At 40.7% G+C, this 18,479-nt stretch overlaps 1 protein-coding gene across 1 annotated transcript in view; it reads right to left on the bottom strand.

The window, feature by feature from the left end:
- The window catches only part of EIF2B3 (eukaryotic translation initiation factor 2B subunit gamma), a 120,102-nt gene that overhangs the window by 39,073 nt on the left and 62,550 nt on the right, over positions 1-18,479 (bottom strand). The window contains exon 6 of the mRNA XM_068965585.1: positions 6,457-6,546. Within this exon, the coding sequence (XP_068821686.1) occupies positions 6,457-6,546 (90 nt within the window). The remainder of the gene's footprint in view (positions 1-6,456; positions 6,547-18,479) is intronic.

Below are 18,479 nucleotides of genomic sequence, written 5' to 3'. Positions count from 1 at the left end.
TTGCACAATAATATAATTAATTACCCTTTTTTAACTGTTACAACTTTTCCCTGTTATGAACAATGCTGCAAAGAACATTTTACAATGAATATTTCCATACTTTTAAGTAAATATTTCTGTGGGATAGAGTCTTTGAAGAGAAACTGCTTAGGCAGGGAGTATATAGTTGTAAGTTCAGATAGGTATCATCAACTACCCTACAAAAAGTTTATGTAGAAAAGTACAAGAGAATTTCCCCACAGCCTTGCTAGCTTCATCACAAAATTTAAAAATCTCTGTCATACAATAAGGATAGTATTTTAAAACTGCTTAACATGCATTTTTATTTATGAGAGTAGGCATCTTTTGATGTATACAAGCTTTTTCCATGAACCCACTACTTACAGATTTTATCCATTTTTCTACTGAGTCATTTGTCTTTTCCTTATTGATTTTAAGTGCTCTTTGTAATGTATGGAAACTAGTGTTTGGGATAGCTGGATATTTGTTGTTTCTTTTTGTGTTGTTGTTTAGTTGCTAAGTCGTGTGTGGCCAACTCTTTTGTGAACCCATGGACTGTAGACCGCCAAGCTCCTCTGTCCACGGGATTTTCCAGGCAAGAATATTGGACTGGGTTGCCATTTCCTTCTCCTCCAGGGGATCTTTCCAATCCAGGGATCAAATTCACATCACCTGCATTGCAGGCAGATTCTTTACCACTGAGCCCCTCGGGAAGCCCCCCTTTATTTTTATACTATGTTTACTGGATTTTTTTTCCCCCCACAACACAGAACTTTAAAAACTGGTATTAGTCAAACTTATCAATCCTCTCTTTTTTTTTTTTAACGGCTTCTAAGATTTATTTGATACTTAGAAAGCTTGAGTTAGAAATAACTCAAGATCACATATTAATGAAGCTAAGTGCCTTAATGCACATGCAGACTAGCAGACATTCAGCACGACATCGGCATCCAAGTCAAACAGTGGCATCCCTAAGGCAACTCCTGCCACATCTTTATTACCCCAGGCACTACTTCCTGGGCCCATGCATTACTTCAACTGGTAAATGCTGGAAGTGGCGATGCTCGTCAACTAGATATGATCCAGTCAGATTTGCAATTTAGAAAAGTCCCTGGTAGTTTTGTGAAGGATGAATTAAAAGAGGATAGGCTGGAGGCAGAAGCCTAGCAAGGAGAACGCTATATTAAGCCAGCTGGGAAATGACAGACTGTTAGTTAAAAATCAGTATTGAACGACATTACCTTATTAAGCTTAGCCCAATAACTGTTCAGTCTCTCCCTCCCATTGCTGATGGAGAATCTTTCTAAAGCATAGCTGTCATGACACTCCTGCTGCCTGAAGTGCCCTTTTCACATTTATTAAGACTGGGGATCTCTGACTCATTTTTTTCTCTCTTGTTTCATAATATAATTTTCTCCAGGTTACAGAGATAATGGTCTGTAAAACTGTATTCATCTTGGTATCCTCATCCCCCAACATAGCAACTGCAATATATTTAGGTATTTATTAAATGTCTATTGTTTTGAATTTTTTTTAAATTGTAAGTCCAATTCATTTTCTAAACTTTAAAAAAAAATATATATATTTTGTAAATTACATATAATAAAATGTACCTATTTAAGAGTTTCCTGGTGCCTCAGATGGTAAAGAATCTGCCGGCAATGCAGGAGACCCGGGTTCGATCCCTGGGTCAGGAAGATCCTCTGGAGAAGGGAATGGCTACCCACTCTAATAGTCTTGCCTGGAGAATTCCAAGGACAGAGAAGCCTGGTGGGCTACAGTCCATGAAGTTGCAAAGAGTCGGAAATGACTGAGCAACTAAGACTTCACTTTTATTTAAAATACACAGTTCAGTACATTTTGTCAAATATATACTACTGCAATCACTACTCCAAATCAAGATATAAAGCAAATTCCCTTGTGCTTCTAGCTCACTATTATACTACTCAACTATACTCTCGTACTACTTAGCACATTTACTGTAATAATTTAACCTGCCTGCCTCTCTCTAAACTGTGACCAACCTGAAGGCAGAAACTATATTGTTTCATCTTTAGCATCCAGCAACATAGGTGATCAATGAAAAGTCTTTGCTGTGTACCAAGTACTACTCTAAGCTCTTCACAAGTATTTTTCACAATCACCATTATGTGTCAGGTACCATCTGTTCCAATTTCCAGCTGAGGAAAGTGAGGTACAGAACAGCAGACACCTGTCCAGGGTCACACAGCTCAGTTTAAGCTTCTCTTGTCAAAGACTGTACAGGTTTTCTTCTTTCCACAGCATTCCCTATAGCTTTTCTACTCAACTGCAGAAATATTCATCTTCTTCAACTACTGATGTATCTAATTACTTCTGCTGTCTAAACTGTCACAGCATCTCCTTTTCTTCCATTCATCAAGCATATATTAAATGCCTTATCAATCCAGGTAGGAGTCTAATCTCAAGGAATCTGTGTGGGAGACATTAATATGTATTAATAGACAATTAAAATTTACAGGGCTGAATGGTAATTTTCATAGGTGAAGAGAAAGGATTGCTAAAACAGTCCTTTTTTGAAGCGTATCTCCTAGGTTTCTTTTTCCCCATCTATCTCTAAAGGAGTCATTTTCATAACCAGATTACTATAAATGCCTCCTTTAATCTCACCAAGTCTAAGAGGTAATGCAGTAGATGGGGAGAAGAAAGATATAAAGGTCTTTAAGACCTTGAGATGGGGAGGTGGTTTGAGCTGAGGCTCCGTATCCTCCTCTGTTACAGCAAGCTCTGGGAAAGTCCCTTTTGGTGGAGCTTCTGGCCAGGAGCCATAGAATCACCAAATTGAGGCTGGTCCTTCAGGTACATACCACCACAGTACACTTGCCAGGTGGGGGACCTGCTAACCAGTGGGGATCAAGTGAGCTACAAAGGAGCTGCAGCAGCCAGGACAAGGTTGGCTTTGTTGCAAAACGACTGCATATTCAGATACCAAAAGCTAAAATCCCATTTGGTAGTATTAAGGTAATGCTGTTAGATTATTATTTTTTTTAAGTGCAAGAGTAGTACTGAGGTATTGTTTAAGGATACTGAAATATTTATACATAATTACAACTGAAATAATAACAGATGAAGTTATAACGATTTGCTTTAAAATAATCTGGTGTGACAGTGGCAAGATTGGTGGTAGCAAATATAAACTAAGATTAGCCATGAATTGGTGACTATTGATGTTGTATGAGGGCTTACTCAAAATTCTCCAAGCCAGGCTTCAACAGTATGTGAACTGTGAACTTCCAAATGTTCAAGTTGGATTTTGAAAAGGCAGAGGAACCAGAGATCAAACTGTCAACATCTGTTGGATCATAGAAGAAGCAAGAGAGTTCCAGAAAAACATCTACTTCTGCTTTATTGACTACACCAAAGCCTTTGACTCTGTGGATCACAACAAACTGTGGAAAATTCTTAAAGAGATGGGAATGCCAAACCACCTGACCTGCCTCCTCAGAAATCTTTATGCAGATCAAAAAGCAACAGTTAGAACCAGACATGGAACAACAGACTGGTTCCAAATTGGGAAAGGAGTAAGAAGGCTGTATATTGTTACCCTGCTTATTTAACTTATATGCAGAGTACATCATGTGTACTTACATGCAAAATGCCAGGTTGGATGAAGCACAAGCTGGAATCAAGCTTGCAGGGAGAAATATCAATAACCTCAGATACGTAGATGACACTACCCTTATGGGAGAAAGCAAAGAAGAACTAAAGAGCCTCTTGATGAAAGTGAAAAAGGAGAGTGAAAAAGTTGTCTCAAAACCCAACATTCAAAAAACTAAGATCATGGCATCTGGTCCCATCATTTCATGGCACACAGTCAAAGGCTTTGGCATAGTCAATAAAGCAGAGGTAGATGATTTTCTGGAACTCTCTTGCTTTTTCTATGATTCAAAGGATGTTGGCAATTTGATTGCTGGTTCCTATGCCTTTTCAAAATCCAGCTTCATGACAAATAGATGGGGAAACAGTGGAAACAGTGAGAGACTTTATTTTTTTGGGCTCCAAAATCACTGCAGATGGTGACTGCAGCTATGAAATTAAAAGACTCTTGCTCCTTGGAAGAAAAGCTGTGACAAACCTAGACAGCATATTAAAAAGCAGACACATTATTTTGCCGACAAAGGTCTGTCTAGTCAAAGCTATGGTTTTTCCAGTAGTCATGTATGGATGTGAGAGTTGGATTGTAAAGAAAGCTGAGCGCTGAAGAATATTCTCGAGAGTCCCTTGGACTGCAAGGTGATCAAACCAGTCAATCCTAAAGGAAATCAGTCCTGAATATTCATTGGAAGGACTGATGCTGAAGCTGAAACTCCAATACTTTGGCCACCTGATGTGAAGAACTGACTCAATGGAAGAGACCCTGATGCTGGGAAAGATTGAAGGCAGGAGGAGAAGGGGATGACAGAGGTTGAGATGGCTGGATGGAATCACAGACTCAATGGACTTTGAGTTTGAGCAAGCTCTGGGAGTTGGTGATGGACAGGGAAGCCTAGAGTGCTGCAGTCCATGGGGTCGCAAAGAGGTGGACGTGACTGAACGACTGAACTGAACTGAAGCTGTATGAGGGGTACATGGGAGTTAACTGCATCACTTTCTCTACTTTTTTATCTATGTGAAATTTTCCATAGGAAATAATTAAAAAAAAAAAAAAAGGTCTCTACCATTACTGTATCATCTCTCAATATGTCAAGGCCAGGACCTGTCTGACAGTGATTCATTTTCACTTGAGATTAAAAAAATAAACCCTTTCATGGCAAAGAATTAACTTCACTTTTAACACGTGGATAGCCCAGACACTGGTAACTAGAAAATGGGTCCTGATAACTTTAATTCTGTAAGGGCAGAGCCCCTATCTGCTTATTCACCATGGATCCCACAGCTGATTTAGCACAATGCCTGCCTCACAACAGGAGCTTAATAAATATGTGCTGATTGAATGAAAAAACAGAATAATAAGTCAGAAGGGAGCAGGGCAATACTGTCCTGGTGAGAGAAAACAGAGAAACAACAATACCTGGGAAAGCTCTCCAGGAGCCCAAATAACTTGTTTTACCATTGGCTCTACATGGGGTTTCTGTAGGGTTAGCAGGAGTTATAGGTGGTTAGGGTTAGGATGCTGCAAAAAAATATTATATTGGGCATGGAGGGACAATTTCCCTTCCCCTCAATATTCTTGTATATATCCAAGTCCACCAGTCAACAGCATGCTTAGCACTTAAACTCAGGTTCTCAGACTCCCTTCCCCAGCTCGTCTGAGGGAACTTAATGATGTCGTACCAGCCTGACTGCTTTCCAGTTACCAGTACTATGCAAGGTAGAAACTTACCCAGAAGCCATCAAGGAAGACTAGCTGTTCCTCTTCTTAACCAGGTAGTTATTAAATCTTTTCCTACCTGTTCTTCTGAGGACTCTAGTTGCATTGCCTATCAAAATCCTTGAGGTTAGGCTTCCATGGTGGCTCAGTGGGTAAAGAATCCACCTGCCAATGCAGGAGACACGGGTTCCACTCCTGATCTGGGAAGACCTCACCTGCAGTGGACCAACTAAGCCCATGTGCCACAGCTATTGAGCCTGTGCTCTACAGCCAGTACACCACAACTACTGAAGCTTGTTCACGCTACAGCCTGGGCTCCACAACAAGAGAAGCCACTGCAATGACAAGCCTGTACATCACAACTAGAGAGGAGACCCCATTCTCTGCAACTATAGAAAGCCCGTGCGGCAAAGAAGATCCATCACAGTAAAAAAATAGATAAATTAATAAATAAAATTATGTATGAAAAAAATCCTTGAGATCAGCCACAAATGGAAGTTTTCTCTCTGGAAACCCAAGCACATCCTGTGATCTGCCAGACAGTCTCTGGCAAGTGTTTTAGGCCCACAGTTCTATTATCAAAGCAAAACTACAGAAAAGTACCAAATTTCTTAATTCTTGAGATTCATGAAATTCATAAAACTTCACTCAGAGAGGTGGACTTCTTTTACAAAATTGGAAGAAAATCTGCTTTTCCTTCTTTCCTTCTCTTGGCTAAGTGTCTGACCCTTTGCTAAGAGGGCCCATCTATGGGACAATTGCCCAGGGAAAGGACATTCTCTTGGAGACAAATAGCACTACAGCTGGTGAGCTCACCCTTGCAGAAAGAAGGAAGAGCCTGAAGCTGTGTAGAAAGATGCTTCATACGTGAATATTAGTTTTATAAAAGTAATTTGCTGGTTATCATAGTACAGGCCCCCAAAATATAAGCTGGTACAGATGAAATAACAGTATCCTGATAACATAATTTCATTTCTATAATAGACTATGTTATTTATACAAACTAGTTATTTATATAACTGGTTATTATCAAGGTTTAAAACTGTTAACAAAGTCACAGGGTAGCTTAAGTCCTGTGAGTTTGACTCAATCTCCCTCCTTCTTACTTATTTTCCATTAGGAAGTCCACAATGTATTTTTTCAAGCAGTAGAGGTGGGCATCCACAAGGCCTGTGTGGAAACGTATTCTTGGGTGCCTGCAAAAAGAATGAGAGAGAAGAGGGTCACATGAGTTCCATTCTATTATTAGGTAGTATGCATTAGGAAGTTTCTGAGGGTCTGAGTCATGCTGCCTACACCTCACTCTGGGGAGACCAAGAAGGTGATTATCAGCTCCGATGCTACCACAGAACAGGCTGTCTCTTTATGGAAGCCCTATTTCACACTTTATGAGGTCTTTAGGCTTCCGAAGACATGAAACCAAAACTGGTAAGCCACCAAATTATTGACAGGTCATCTTCTATTTTACTACAAACTCCTACCCACAATTCTTGTAACTAACATTTTCTTGCTTCTACTCCAACTGCCTCACTTCCTGCAGGCCATACTTAAGCCATGCTTTCCTTTAGGATTTGATATATATTACTCCATGTTCATAGAAGATAAAGTAAAATTTTATGAATACTCTCTAACTCCCGACTCTTAATTATTCATCAGGAGTTTCCCCAAGTTTACTTGTTTAGGAAATCTTCCCTGAGGACCCAGGTTTGTGTTCCTACAACACTTGGTGCCCACTTCTACCAGATAACTTAACATAAAGCAAAGTAACAGTCTACTTACTTGTGCTCTTTCCCACTAGACTAAAAGTTAACTGAGGGCAGAGATTTATTTTTTAAAATATTTATTTGGCTGCATTGGGTCTTAGCTGTAGCACACAGGAGCTTCTGTTGTGATGCATGAACTGTGTCCAGGCAGGCTGCACACTATGCAGGCTCAGTAGCTGTGGTGCACGGGCTTAACTGCTCCCTGGTATGTGGGATCTTAGTTTTCTGACTAGGATCGAACTTGTGTCCCCTGCATTGCAAGGTGGATTCTTAACCACTGGACTACCAGGAAAGTTCCAAGATTTATTTTTATAGGCTTAGTACTTAGCATTGGCTCTCACACAGAATCAATGTTTGATAGTGGCTCAACAGACAAACACACAAATAAATTAGGTCAAATTAAGCACCCACTCCAGTACTCTTGCCTGGAAAATCCCATGGACAGAGGAGCCTGGTAGGCCACAGTCCATGGGGTCACTAAGAGTCAGACATGACTGAGTGACTTCACTTTCACGCATTGGAGAAAGAAATGGCAACCCACTCCAGTATTCTTGCCTGGAGAATCCCAGGGACAGAGGAGCCTAGTGGGCTGCCGTCTATGGGGTTGCACAGAGTCGGACACGACTGAAGCAACGCAGCAGCAGCAAGGCATTTGCCTAGTTGCTATTTATTCGCTTCCCTGGTGGCTCAGTGGTAAAGAATCTGTCTGCCAATGCAAAAGATGTGGGTTTGATCCCTGGGTCAGGAAGATCCCCTGGAGAAGGAATGGCAACCCACTCCAGCAGTGTTGCCTGGAAAGTCCCATGGACAGAGGAGCCCAGCAGGCTAGAATCCATGGAGTTGCACAGAGTTGGACACAATTGAGAGACTGAACATGCACTAGTTCCTACTTAGTCTACTAACTTTGGTTTCAGCCTGAAGAAATGCCATGTTTCATGTTCAAAGTCATTTTATTCAATAAAATAAAAGATAGTTGAAGGAGAGGAGGGGAGTAGGGTGGAAGAATAGCAGTTCCAGTTGTAGCTGCCTGGTTGTTATTTTCTACTCTGTGTTACTCTCCTTTGACTGCTTATAGTCTGAATGAAAATTATTCTCATAGGAGCTAGATACCTTAGAAGTAATTTCCCAGGTGGCACAGTGGTAAAGAATCTGCCTGCAATGCAGGAGACAAAGGGGACACAGATTCAATCCCTGGGTGGGGAAGATCCCCCGAAGGAGGACATGGCAACTCACTCCAGTATTCTTGCCAAGAAAATCCCATGGACAGGCATCTGGTGGGCTACAGTCCACAGGGTCCATCGGGTCGCAAAGAATCATACACAACTGAGCAACAGAACACACACACACCACCCTGGGCTTCCACTCTTTCAGGAAGAAGGGGGAACAAAATGCTTCCAAAAGAGCAAGAGATAAGTCAGATTTCAGATCTCACATCTATAACACACACACACCCCAAAAGTCAATTACTGTATACAGTGAGGATGAAGAAGAAAGTTACGTCCCAATTCTCACTTCCTGAAATTCTTGAGTTCTAAGAAATTCTTCAGGAAACAGAATTTTGAAAATATGGTTACTTACCTTGTGGTGCCCGGGTTTGATTTGAAGTTCACACTATGATAATTCTCTCCCTTGACCTAACCAATTTGGAAAGCTGAACTCTCTTGTTCAGTTCCTTGGTTTGTGAATTCCTTGACTCATTCAACATATTCTACTTCAATTATTCTATCCTTGCAACTACCTTATGAACTATATATCTCATATTTATAGCTGAAGTCAAGTTGTATCATATAGCTGGGGAAGGAATAACTTATAAGTTTGAGTAATCATCTTCTAAATTCTTACCGATGCCTACCTCATATGGCAATAATATTCAAATAGCATTTTACAGTTTATAAGTTTTTTCAGCTTTTTACTCTGATCATATAAAGTAGGTAAAACAAACAAAAATATTCTTCCATTAAAAAAAATTTCCAAAAATTTAGCTGGTACACTCAAGACTAGAGATTTAGCTACAAATGTGAAATACAATAAAGGAACAGAGATGGGCAATTCAGACATTTTTTTCTTTCACATGAAATTTGTACTGAATGCAAATCTTGGGACCAGGATTTAGTGCCATTTAAGTTGCCCAAAAGGTGTTTTCTTATTTTATTTTTCCCCATTTAATTGTTTTTAAATGGCATTAGAAATAAGAATTGATATTTTAAAGTAAAACAAAATAAACAAAACCAAAAAACCTCAAAGAGGCACCAGTAAATCTGGGTAACTGGTTGATTGCTCTGGGCCAAGAAGATGTTTTTGATTTGTACCAAATAAAGAAATCAGTAATAGAAATGATAACACATTTAGAAATAGTTATAATATTTCTAGGACAATATAAGCCATCAGGATTATTTTTATAGACTAATTTTTAAAATAGTAAGTTATATAATTTATAATTCAAATTTAAAGTGTTTAAAATTTAAGGTAAACCAAGCATCTTTTTATGATCTTAAAAACAGGAATACCAGTTTTTAAAGCAAGGAAAAAAAAGCCAACAGGTAGTAACTATAATTATTAATATTATTTTAGAATAAATGAGGAATGTATAAATGAAATAAATACTGGGAACGATGCAAGGATAAGCATTTACTGTTTAACTGCAAAGATAGATGGCTTTTAAAGTATCTTCAAGAAAGTCCTTAGCTGGTTTGTACAATTTACTATTTTAACCATTTTCAAGTATATAGTTCTGTGGGATTAATCATATTCACTTTGCAGTACAACTGTCACCAACATCCATCTCCAATACTTTTACATCTTCCCCAATTGAAACTCTGTATCCATTAAACACTAACTCCCCATTCCCTTCTTCCTGTGAGCCCCTTGCAACCACCATTCTACTTTGTCTTTATGATTCTGGCTGCTCTACTGCTATGTCGCTTCAGTCATGTCCGACTCTGTGCGACCCCATAGGTGGCAGCCCACCAGGCTCCCCCGTCCCCAGGATTCTCCAGGCAAGAACACTGAAGTGGGTTGCCATTTCCCTCTCCAGTGCATGAAAGTGAAAAGTGAAAGTGAAGCCGTTCAGTCGTGTCCGACTCTTTGCGACCCTATAGACTGCAGCCCACCAGGCTCCTCCGTCCATGGGATTCTCCAGGCAAGAGTACTAGAGTGGGGTGCCATTGCCTTCTCCAGGAACCTCATATAAGAAGAATCATATATTTGTTCTTGTGACTGGCTTATTTCATTGGCATAATGTTTTTACAGTTAATGTTGAAGCATGTGTCAAAATTTCCTTCCTTTTGAACTCTGAATAATATTTCATTGTATGTGTGTTCTTTACCGATTCATCTGTCTATAGATACTTGAATTGCTTCCACCTTTTGGTTATTGTGAATGATGCTGCTATGAACATGAGTATACAAACATCAATTTAATCTGTTTCACATACACATTTCTTAAATTTTAATTATGGAAATTTTCAAACACATAAAATAAGAGAAAAACATAATAAATTCCTATGTGCCAAATAGTTTCAATTATCAACATTTTCTAGTCTTTAAAACTTTTTGCTGCAGTATTTATCATGGGTTAAATTGTGTCCCCCCCAAATGATAACACACAATACCTGTGAATATGATCTTAATTGGAAATATGACATCTGTAGATGATCATGTTAAGGTTAGGTCATTAGAGGAGCCCTAATCCAATAGAACTAGTACCTTAATAAAGGGGAAACTTGAACACAGAGACAGATATGCAGAGGGAAGACAATATGAGGACACGAGGAGAATGTCATCTACAAGCCAACAATGCCTGAGGTTTCCAGAAGATTAGAAGGGTAGAACAGATTCTCCTTCATAAACCTCAGGAGGAACCAATGCTGAAAATATCCTGATTTTGGATTTCTAGCCTCAAGAATTGTGAAGACAATAAACTTCTGTTGTTCTAGGCCACCCAGTTTATAGTGATTTGTTAATACCAAACTAATATAGTTTTTAAAAGCACGTTCCAGACACAAAATCATCTTACTGTAAATATTCCAGTATGTGTAGTACATATTTCCAAATGATAAGGACTATGAAATACAATCATTATATCACTACACATAATAAAATTATCAACAACTTCAAAACATCTAATATCCAATCCAAATCCAGATTTCTCTTTTTATAGCTAGTCTGTCTGAATCAGAGACTCACAATTCATTTGGCAATTTCAGTTTAAAAAAGTTACCCCTTTGTATTTCCCTGACAAGCCATATGATTAGAGTGAATCATCTGTTTTGTAGAACACTGACTGCTTTGAAATATTGTTTAAAAAAATAGATTTATCGATACATGCCACTGAGAAACTAAGGCTACACATCTTAACTAGAGAGTCTCAAGCAGCCAAACAAATATATATGTTTTAAAGATGTATAACATGATCCTTGGGGATCAGACTATAGCATACTGATAATCCCAGGACTCTCCTATGCTCAATTCTCTTATCAGTTATCCATCGCTTTGTGTAAGCTTTTTTTTTGCGGGGGGAGGGGGGGAGTCTTGAAGCTTGCAAGACCTCAGTTCCTGACCTGGAATCAAACCTGTGGCCCCTGCTACTGAAGCATGAAGTCTTAACCACTGGACTGCCAGGGAAGTCACAGTAAACAGTTTTTTGGTAATTTTTGTTTTTGAAGGCATAACCCCTGTCTTGCTGTTCACTGAACTCATGGTAGACAAAGCATGAGTGGGGAAGCTGGAAGAGAACTCGAGGAGGCATAGGAACTGCAGATATGTTTATTATCTCCAGGATGGCACAATAGCAAGACATGCTATATTCTCTCATGATGGACCCAGCAGGCACAGCCACAAGGGCTTTTCAGGTGGTGCTTATATAGGTCATGATGCACATGTGCAGTGCTACAAATGATCTCAGCTGTTACATAACCATGCAAAGTCATTATTCACAAAATGTGGGGTAAGAGCAAGAGGACATGGGGGCGAGAGGGCCTGACCACCACCATATTGACTAATTTGCTCTTTCTCTGTATTCTACCCCTTCAGGGTCTCTCACGTCACAATCCAGGCGCAGTCCATCTTCTGCGATATTTCCTTGGCTTAGTAACACTGACTTTTGAACCCACATTCTGCAACAGCAGTAGATGCTACAACAGCAAATAGTTACATCCCTGCTGCTGCTGCTGCTGCTAAGTCGATTCAGTCGTGTCCGACTCTGTGCGACCCCAGAGACGGCAGCCCAGCAGGCTCCCCCGTCCCTGGGATTCTCCAGGCAAGAACACTGGAGTGGGTTGCCATTTCCTTCTCCAATGCATTAAAGTGAAAATTGAAAGTGAAGTCGCTCAGTCATGTCTGACTCCTAGCGACCCCATGGACTGCAGCCTACCAGGCTCCTCTGTCCATGGGATTTGCCAGGCAAGACCCAACTCCAGGTATCACCTGGAACTCATGTTGCAGTCCTTGTCCTCATGGGGTTAGAAGAGCCACCCACCACATGTGGACTGCCTTTATTTTCCACGGCCAAGTCTAGTCCACTGTCTGTCCTTGTGAAATTGCAGCATCCTGAAATTGCAGGGTTTTTATTAAGGACCCACAAAACCCTGTACAGGCACCAGGCCCACCCCTTCAAAGAGCAGATTTTTGCAGTTTTCACAGCCTATCCATGTGATTCTGTATGCTTTATAACCTCTGGTGCACACTGTTCCAAATCTGCAAGAGCATCAGAGGTTAGCAGCAATCATAGAACACAGCCTTTATAGTATACCTCTGCACAGGGAGCCATCCAATTTCCAAAGGTAAGCACACAGCCTTTACAGTATTTCAAAGTGGAAAAGAGCATCTGAATGGATGCCATGTAATCTTCTAGCTGAACCACCCGTATCTCTTGCTGTCGGTGTTTCCCAAACTTGGTAAACTGCTGTTCTGATCTCAGTTGCCTCCATAGCTCTAGGAGCAGAGCACTGGGCTGTTTATCAATTTTATTTCTGTCAATTCCTGCTGCCAGCAAATCAGCCCACATTTGCATCTGCGAACCTGGATGGGGCCTTTACCAATTGGCCACCCCCCTTCAGGGTCTTGACACTTTTAATCCCCTTTGCCTGCCACCATTCCACTACTTCTCCCAAGCCTGCCACTATTGAGGTGGCAATTAAGGAACCAAAAGGGTGGACAGGATATTGTTCAAAATGGCAACTTGCATGCCGCCTATAAAATGGTTGTCATCTTCTGAAGGCTCCCCCACCTGCCAGACCAGTATAGAAGCTGACAGGGTGGATGTCCAGCCGATTCCAAGCATGGTGATGGTTTCCTAGTCATCACCCACCACCCTGAAGTCCAGGTCCTCATTGTATTTTCTGAGCTTCACTTGCCATCCTGTGAAGCTGTCTGCAGGCTCAGTGGTTTCCTTGGTGCTCCACGGAGGTGGGTTCAGCAGGACCTGATCCAGCTCTAAACTTGCCACTGTGGTTTCACTTTCCCTTTTTCCTTTCTTCTTTCTCTACAGTGGGGTTGCTCCTTGATCACCTTTCTGGACTTCACTCTGGCTGCAGAGTTGGTGCCGTTCCTCTTCTCTTTGGCCTCCTTGGTGCCCAAGGCCTCCCGGGGCTTCACCTTCTTGGCCCCATCTTTCTGCTGCATGACAAGCCTTACTAACAAGTGGGGGCCTGGACCTGTGGTCTGAAAAAGATACAATTCTGTCTCACTGTCAAAAACACTGGGTTCTTTAAGGCCACGAAGTTCTTGCTCTAATTCCAATATATGCTGCTCTAGTTCTTCCAAGCATCTCTGCACAGCCTTCAGGGCAGTCAGGAAATCCACCCATGGTGCCAGTGGTAGTCCATGTCACCTTGTCTGGCAAACGGGAACTTATCACCTGCAACACCTTCTCAATGTGATACGGTGATCTGTCCACTGCCTCCCAATCTTCCACTGGGGCCCATGCTGACAGGACCATGGCCACTGGCTTCCTCCATCCACTGGAGCCTCAGGCTCCTCTACCTGCTGTGTATCCTGCCGGCTACGCCAACTGTCTCACTGTTCACTGAACCCAGGGTAGGCAAGGCACCAGCGAGGAAGCTAGAGGAAACTTCGAGGAGCTGTAGGAACTGCAGACACGTTTATTCTCTCTGGTCTGGCGCAGCAGCAGACATGCTATATTCTCTTGTAGCTGACCCAGCAGACACAGCCTCAAGGGCTTGACAGGCGCACGCAGTGCTACAAAGGATCTCAGGTATAAGTAACCATGCAAAGTCATTATTTACAAAACATGGGGTGAGAGCTTAAGAGAACGTGGGGTGAGAGCACCTGACCACTGCTATCTTGGCTAATTTGCTCTTTCTCTACAAACCCAAGGACAAAGACCAGGAGAGGAAAGTAACAAAATTTTGGAAGCTGTAAAGAAGGATAGTGGTAACAGACTTAGCATACCTAAGAAAGCTGAATCCTAAACCAGCCATAAAGAAAGCTGAGTAGCTACCTGATTTGTACTGCAGAAGCCCTGAAAAGATCAGAAATTGGCAGCATAGCTTTTACCCACTAGAAAGTTTAGAGGAGTACTTTAGGGGTTTCAGCTGGTTAGTAGCAGTGGGGCTCCTAATGTAGATAAATAGCACGCATTTCAAGACTTTCCACACCATCAGCAAAATAATCAAGAATGTGAACCCATTTCTCATCATCTATAGTCCCAGAAATAGAGATGTAGCCATGATCCTTGAGGTTTTGACTTAAGTTCCTGTCTTTCCCCAAGATGAATGTGTGAATATTTTATTCCATTTTTAAAAGACATCATTTAGAAGCTTGTTTTAATATTTTCATTATCCTTCCAGTAAAAAACCTCGACTAGTATTCAAAAGAAAACAACTAGCATTGGAGAAAAGCCACATGATTTTCTTATTAAATATTTGGCACAAACACGTTTACTTACAAATTATTAAAAACACATGTCTTTCAGAAATAAAACAGGAATTTAAGAGCTGGGGAAGGGCCATTAAAGAGCCACTAAGCCAATCTCAGCTGGGGAAATTGAGGCTTAGAGAAGCAAAGTGATTTGCTCAAGGTCATACAGCTTTTCTCTCTCAAGATTAAATTCCAAATTCTCTGCACTTGAATTTCTAGTACCATACTCTTTCTATCAGTAACATTCAACATTCTTTTCCACTACCTATACTGCCCCTCCAAATCAGTAATACATCAACTTGATAGATGGAAAAGGTGCTTGATGGATGCTGTGCCTTCTCCAAATCCACTGAGGCAGGATGAATTTGGGCCCACTGGAATAAAGTTATCAGTACTACTTGATGACAGAGGGAGAATCTCTCTGTACCTGACCATAGGCTGAGTAGAACTCCTACTTCAAGTGTCTTACACTATCTCATTTTCTAGGACCAAATATGCCCAAGGCCCAACAGAAGATAACATTATTTGCAGTCAAGTAAATACTTCATCCTCTACTGGACAGTGGGAAAACAAATGGGATGTACATTTCATCCTCACTGTCCTTTTCTCCTACAACCAGTACATATACAGGTAAGAAAACTTGAAAACAAGAGGCTTCTGGCTCTGTAACTCCCACCTTTGGAAATTTAGTTTGAAAAGAAAGATAGGAAGCACTGTCTTCTGGTATTCAAAAAGTGCTTGAAAATCTGCCCCAGCATTTACTCAAGGCCCTGAGATCAACAGGTATGAAGGAAAAATATACCTCCATCTGCTCTTCATTTTCACCTTACCTCTTGGCTCTGTTCATCTTTGCTCCAATCATGCTTAACCCTTGCTCTCTGTGGCAGGGACCTCTGAGACTAAGATATTTACTAACAATTCACCATAGAGAACAACAAACTAGTTCCCAAGGACGTTAAAGAGAAAGCAGGAGACAATCTCCAGCTTCTAGCTGTGATTACAGAAACATAAGACTCTGGCTTCTAAGAATTTTATGAATAAACCTGCCAATCTAATGTAGCATAAACATCAGTGCTTGGTGGATGCATAAATGAGTCAGATCCCTTGTTTCACATAATAATAGATGACCACAAGTAGTCCCTTCTGCATTCCAGAGGACACAATCCCTTTGTTCTTTGGAGTCTTGTGAATTTAGGAATGCAACACTGGATTTCTTTTCAGGTCTTATACCTTAAACCTATCCTGCACACTGCTGTCAGATTACCTTTCCAGAGTCCAGAACTGAAAGCATTCTCTCTCTGCTCAAAATGTTTTTAATAATCCCCCAATATTCAAGCCCCTCTATTTTTGTACCAACTTAATTTCCCAGCCTCAACTCCTAGTGCTCCCCAACAGAGAGCTTCCATTTGGGCCAAACTGTTTCTAAACAAGTCTTGCATACCCTGTCTCTCACACCTTTGCTCAGAACATTCTCCCCACACAGGATTCAGCTTCACATGTCCCTTTCTGTATCAGACCCAAATCCATTTTTCAAGCTGAAATTAATCTATTATGCTTTCTTCATCACCTCAGCCCCTAGAGTTTGATGCCTCCCTTGAATTTTTAGAACACTGTTAGCCTTAATTGTTCAGAATCTGATATTGTTTGCTACTGTTTGTCAGGCTTTTATATGTAAAATCTTCCCTTCTACCAAGGCTAACGCGAACTCTTTGAGTCAGTCTCCTGCCTCCTTAAATACCAAAACAGTAGTTTAACAAGAGGAGGAAAGTCAATAATCATTTGCCAGTTGAATATAGTATTCCTGAAAAGTAAAAAGCATGAACTAAATGGGAAAGGCCTGTCTCTAACTAGATAAATGATATGGAACAACTTCTTCTTCCCTTGGCTTCCAGTATCATTATCTGAAATATATGGGCCAAATGACCTTCTAGCTGTGATAGCATTATTCTAAAATATCTATAAATAAGATCATATTTTCAATACAATCAGAGATATCCTTTAATTGCATCTTATGTCCTTGGCTCTTCTAAAATATAAAGAAATCCTCCTCTGTTTCCTAAAATTTTATTTTGATAAATTGTTTAGGAAAAAATAATCTGTAAGAACCCTCTTACTTCTTTTCTCAAAAGAAAAAATTCCACATCCAGTCTGCCATATCCTGACTGCTGTCAGAAACAAGCTATCTTAAAATGGCCCCATCATAGATACTCTTTTTAGAACGGGAGAGGAAAAAAAAAAACTCCAATGGGGCTGGTAAACTACAGCCTGCGAGCTGGATGATCCTGCTTCCTGTTTTCATAGATAAAGTTTTATTGGAACACAGCCATGCTCATCTGGTACATATCTAAGGATGCTTTTGTGCTATAACAGCAGAGCTGAATAAATGCAACAGAGACGAGATGGTCTGCAAAGTCTAAGATATTTATTATTTGCCCCTTATAGAAAAAGTTTGCCAATCCTTGTTCTATACCTCAACGTTCATCAGAGTGCCAAGCCGTAGATTATAGACTTTCAATCATGTAAGTGATTTCCCACTTATTCATTCAACAAATATTTATTGGAATTTCTTATTTCTAACTAATCCTTGTTCATTTCATCATCTGTAAAGTGGCATATAATAGAATCTACTTCATAGAGCCATTGTGTAAAAAAAAAAGCCTTTAACACAATGCCAGGCACAAAATTTGAAAAACTAGGGCTGCTGTCTTATCATCTTCATTGTCATCATCACCATTACCACCAACACAACCATGATGCTTTCCTGATGTTATAGGAAAAGTAGGCTCTCTGACGGCTGTGACCACTTAGGAAAGGAGAGAACGCTAGCATTTCTCAGGTTTTACTTTGTATTTAGGAAAGAGCTGTACGTTGATACCACTCTGACTGCAACCACAAGAATAAAAGAAATGTTCCTCTGATATGAAATGGCAGTTGATCATTTAGGCTTCTGATACCAGAAATAACAAAAACTCAGTATCTTTTCCAGCGTTCAGTTCAGTTGCTCAGTCATGTCCGACTCTTTGCGACCCCATGAATCACAACACGCCAGGCCGCCTTGTCCATCACCAACTCCCGGAGCTCACTCAAACTCACGTCCATCGAGTTAGTGATGCCATCCAGCCATCTCATCCTCTGTCATCCCCTTTTCCTCCTGCCCCCAATCCCTCCCAGCATCAGAATCTTTTCCAATGAGTCAACTCTTTGCATGAGGTGGCCAAAGTACTGGAGTTTCAGCCTTAGCATCATTGCTTCCAAAGAAATCCCAGGGCTGATCTCCTTCAGAATGGATTGGTTGGATCTCCTTGCAGTCCAAGGGACTCTCAAGAGTCTTCTCCAACACCACAGTTCAAAAGCATCAATTCTTCGGCGCTCAGCTTTCTTCACAATCTAACTCTCACATCCATACATGACCAATGGAAAAACCATAGCCTTGACTAGACGGACCTTTGTTGGCAAAATAATGTCTCTGCTTTTTAATATGCTATCTAG

The sequence above is a fragment of the Capricornis sumatraensis genome, chromosome 2, assembly GCF_032405125.1.
Source record: "Capricornis sumatraensis isolate serow.1 chromosome 2, serow.2, whole genome shotgun sequence".
NCBI classification, from domain to species: Eukaryota; Metazoa; Chordata; class Mammalia; order Artiodactyla; family Bovidae; genus Capricornis; species Capricornis sumatraensis.
This window is presented reverse-complemented; position numbering and strand designations above follow the sequence as displayed.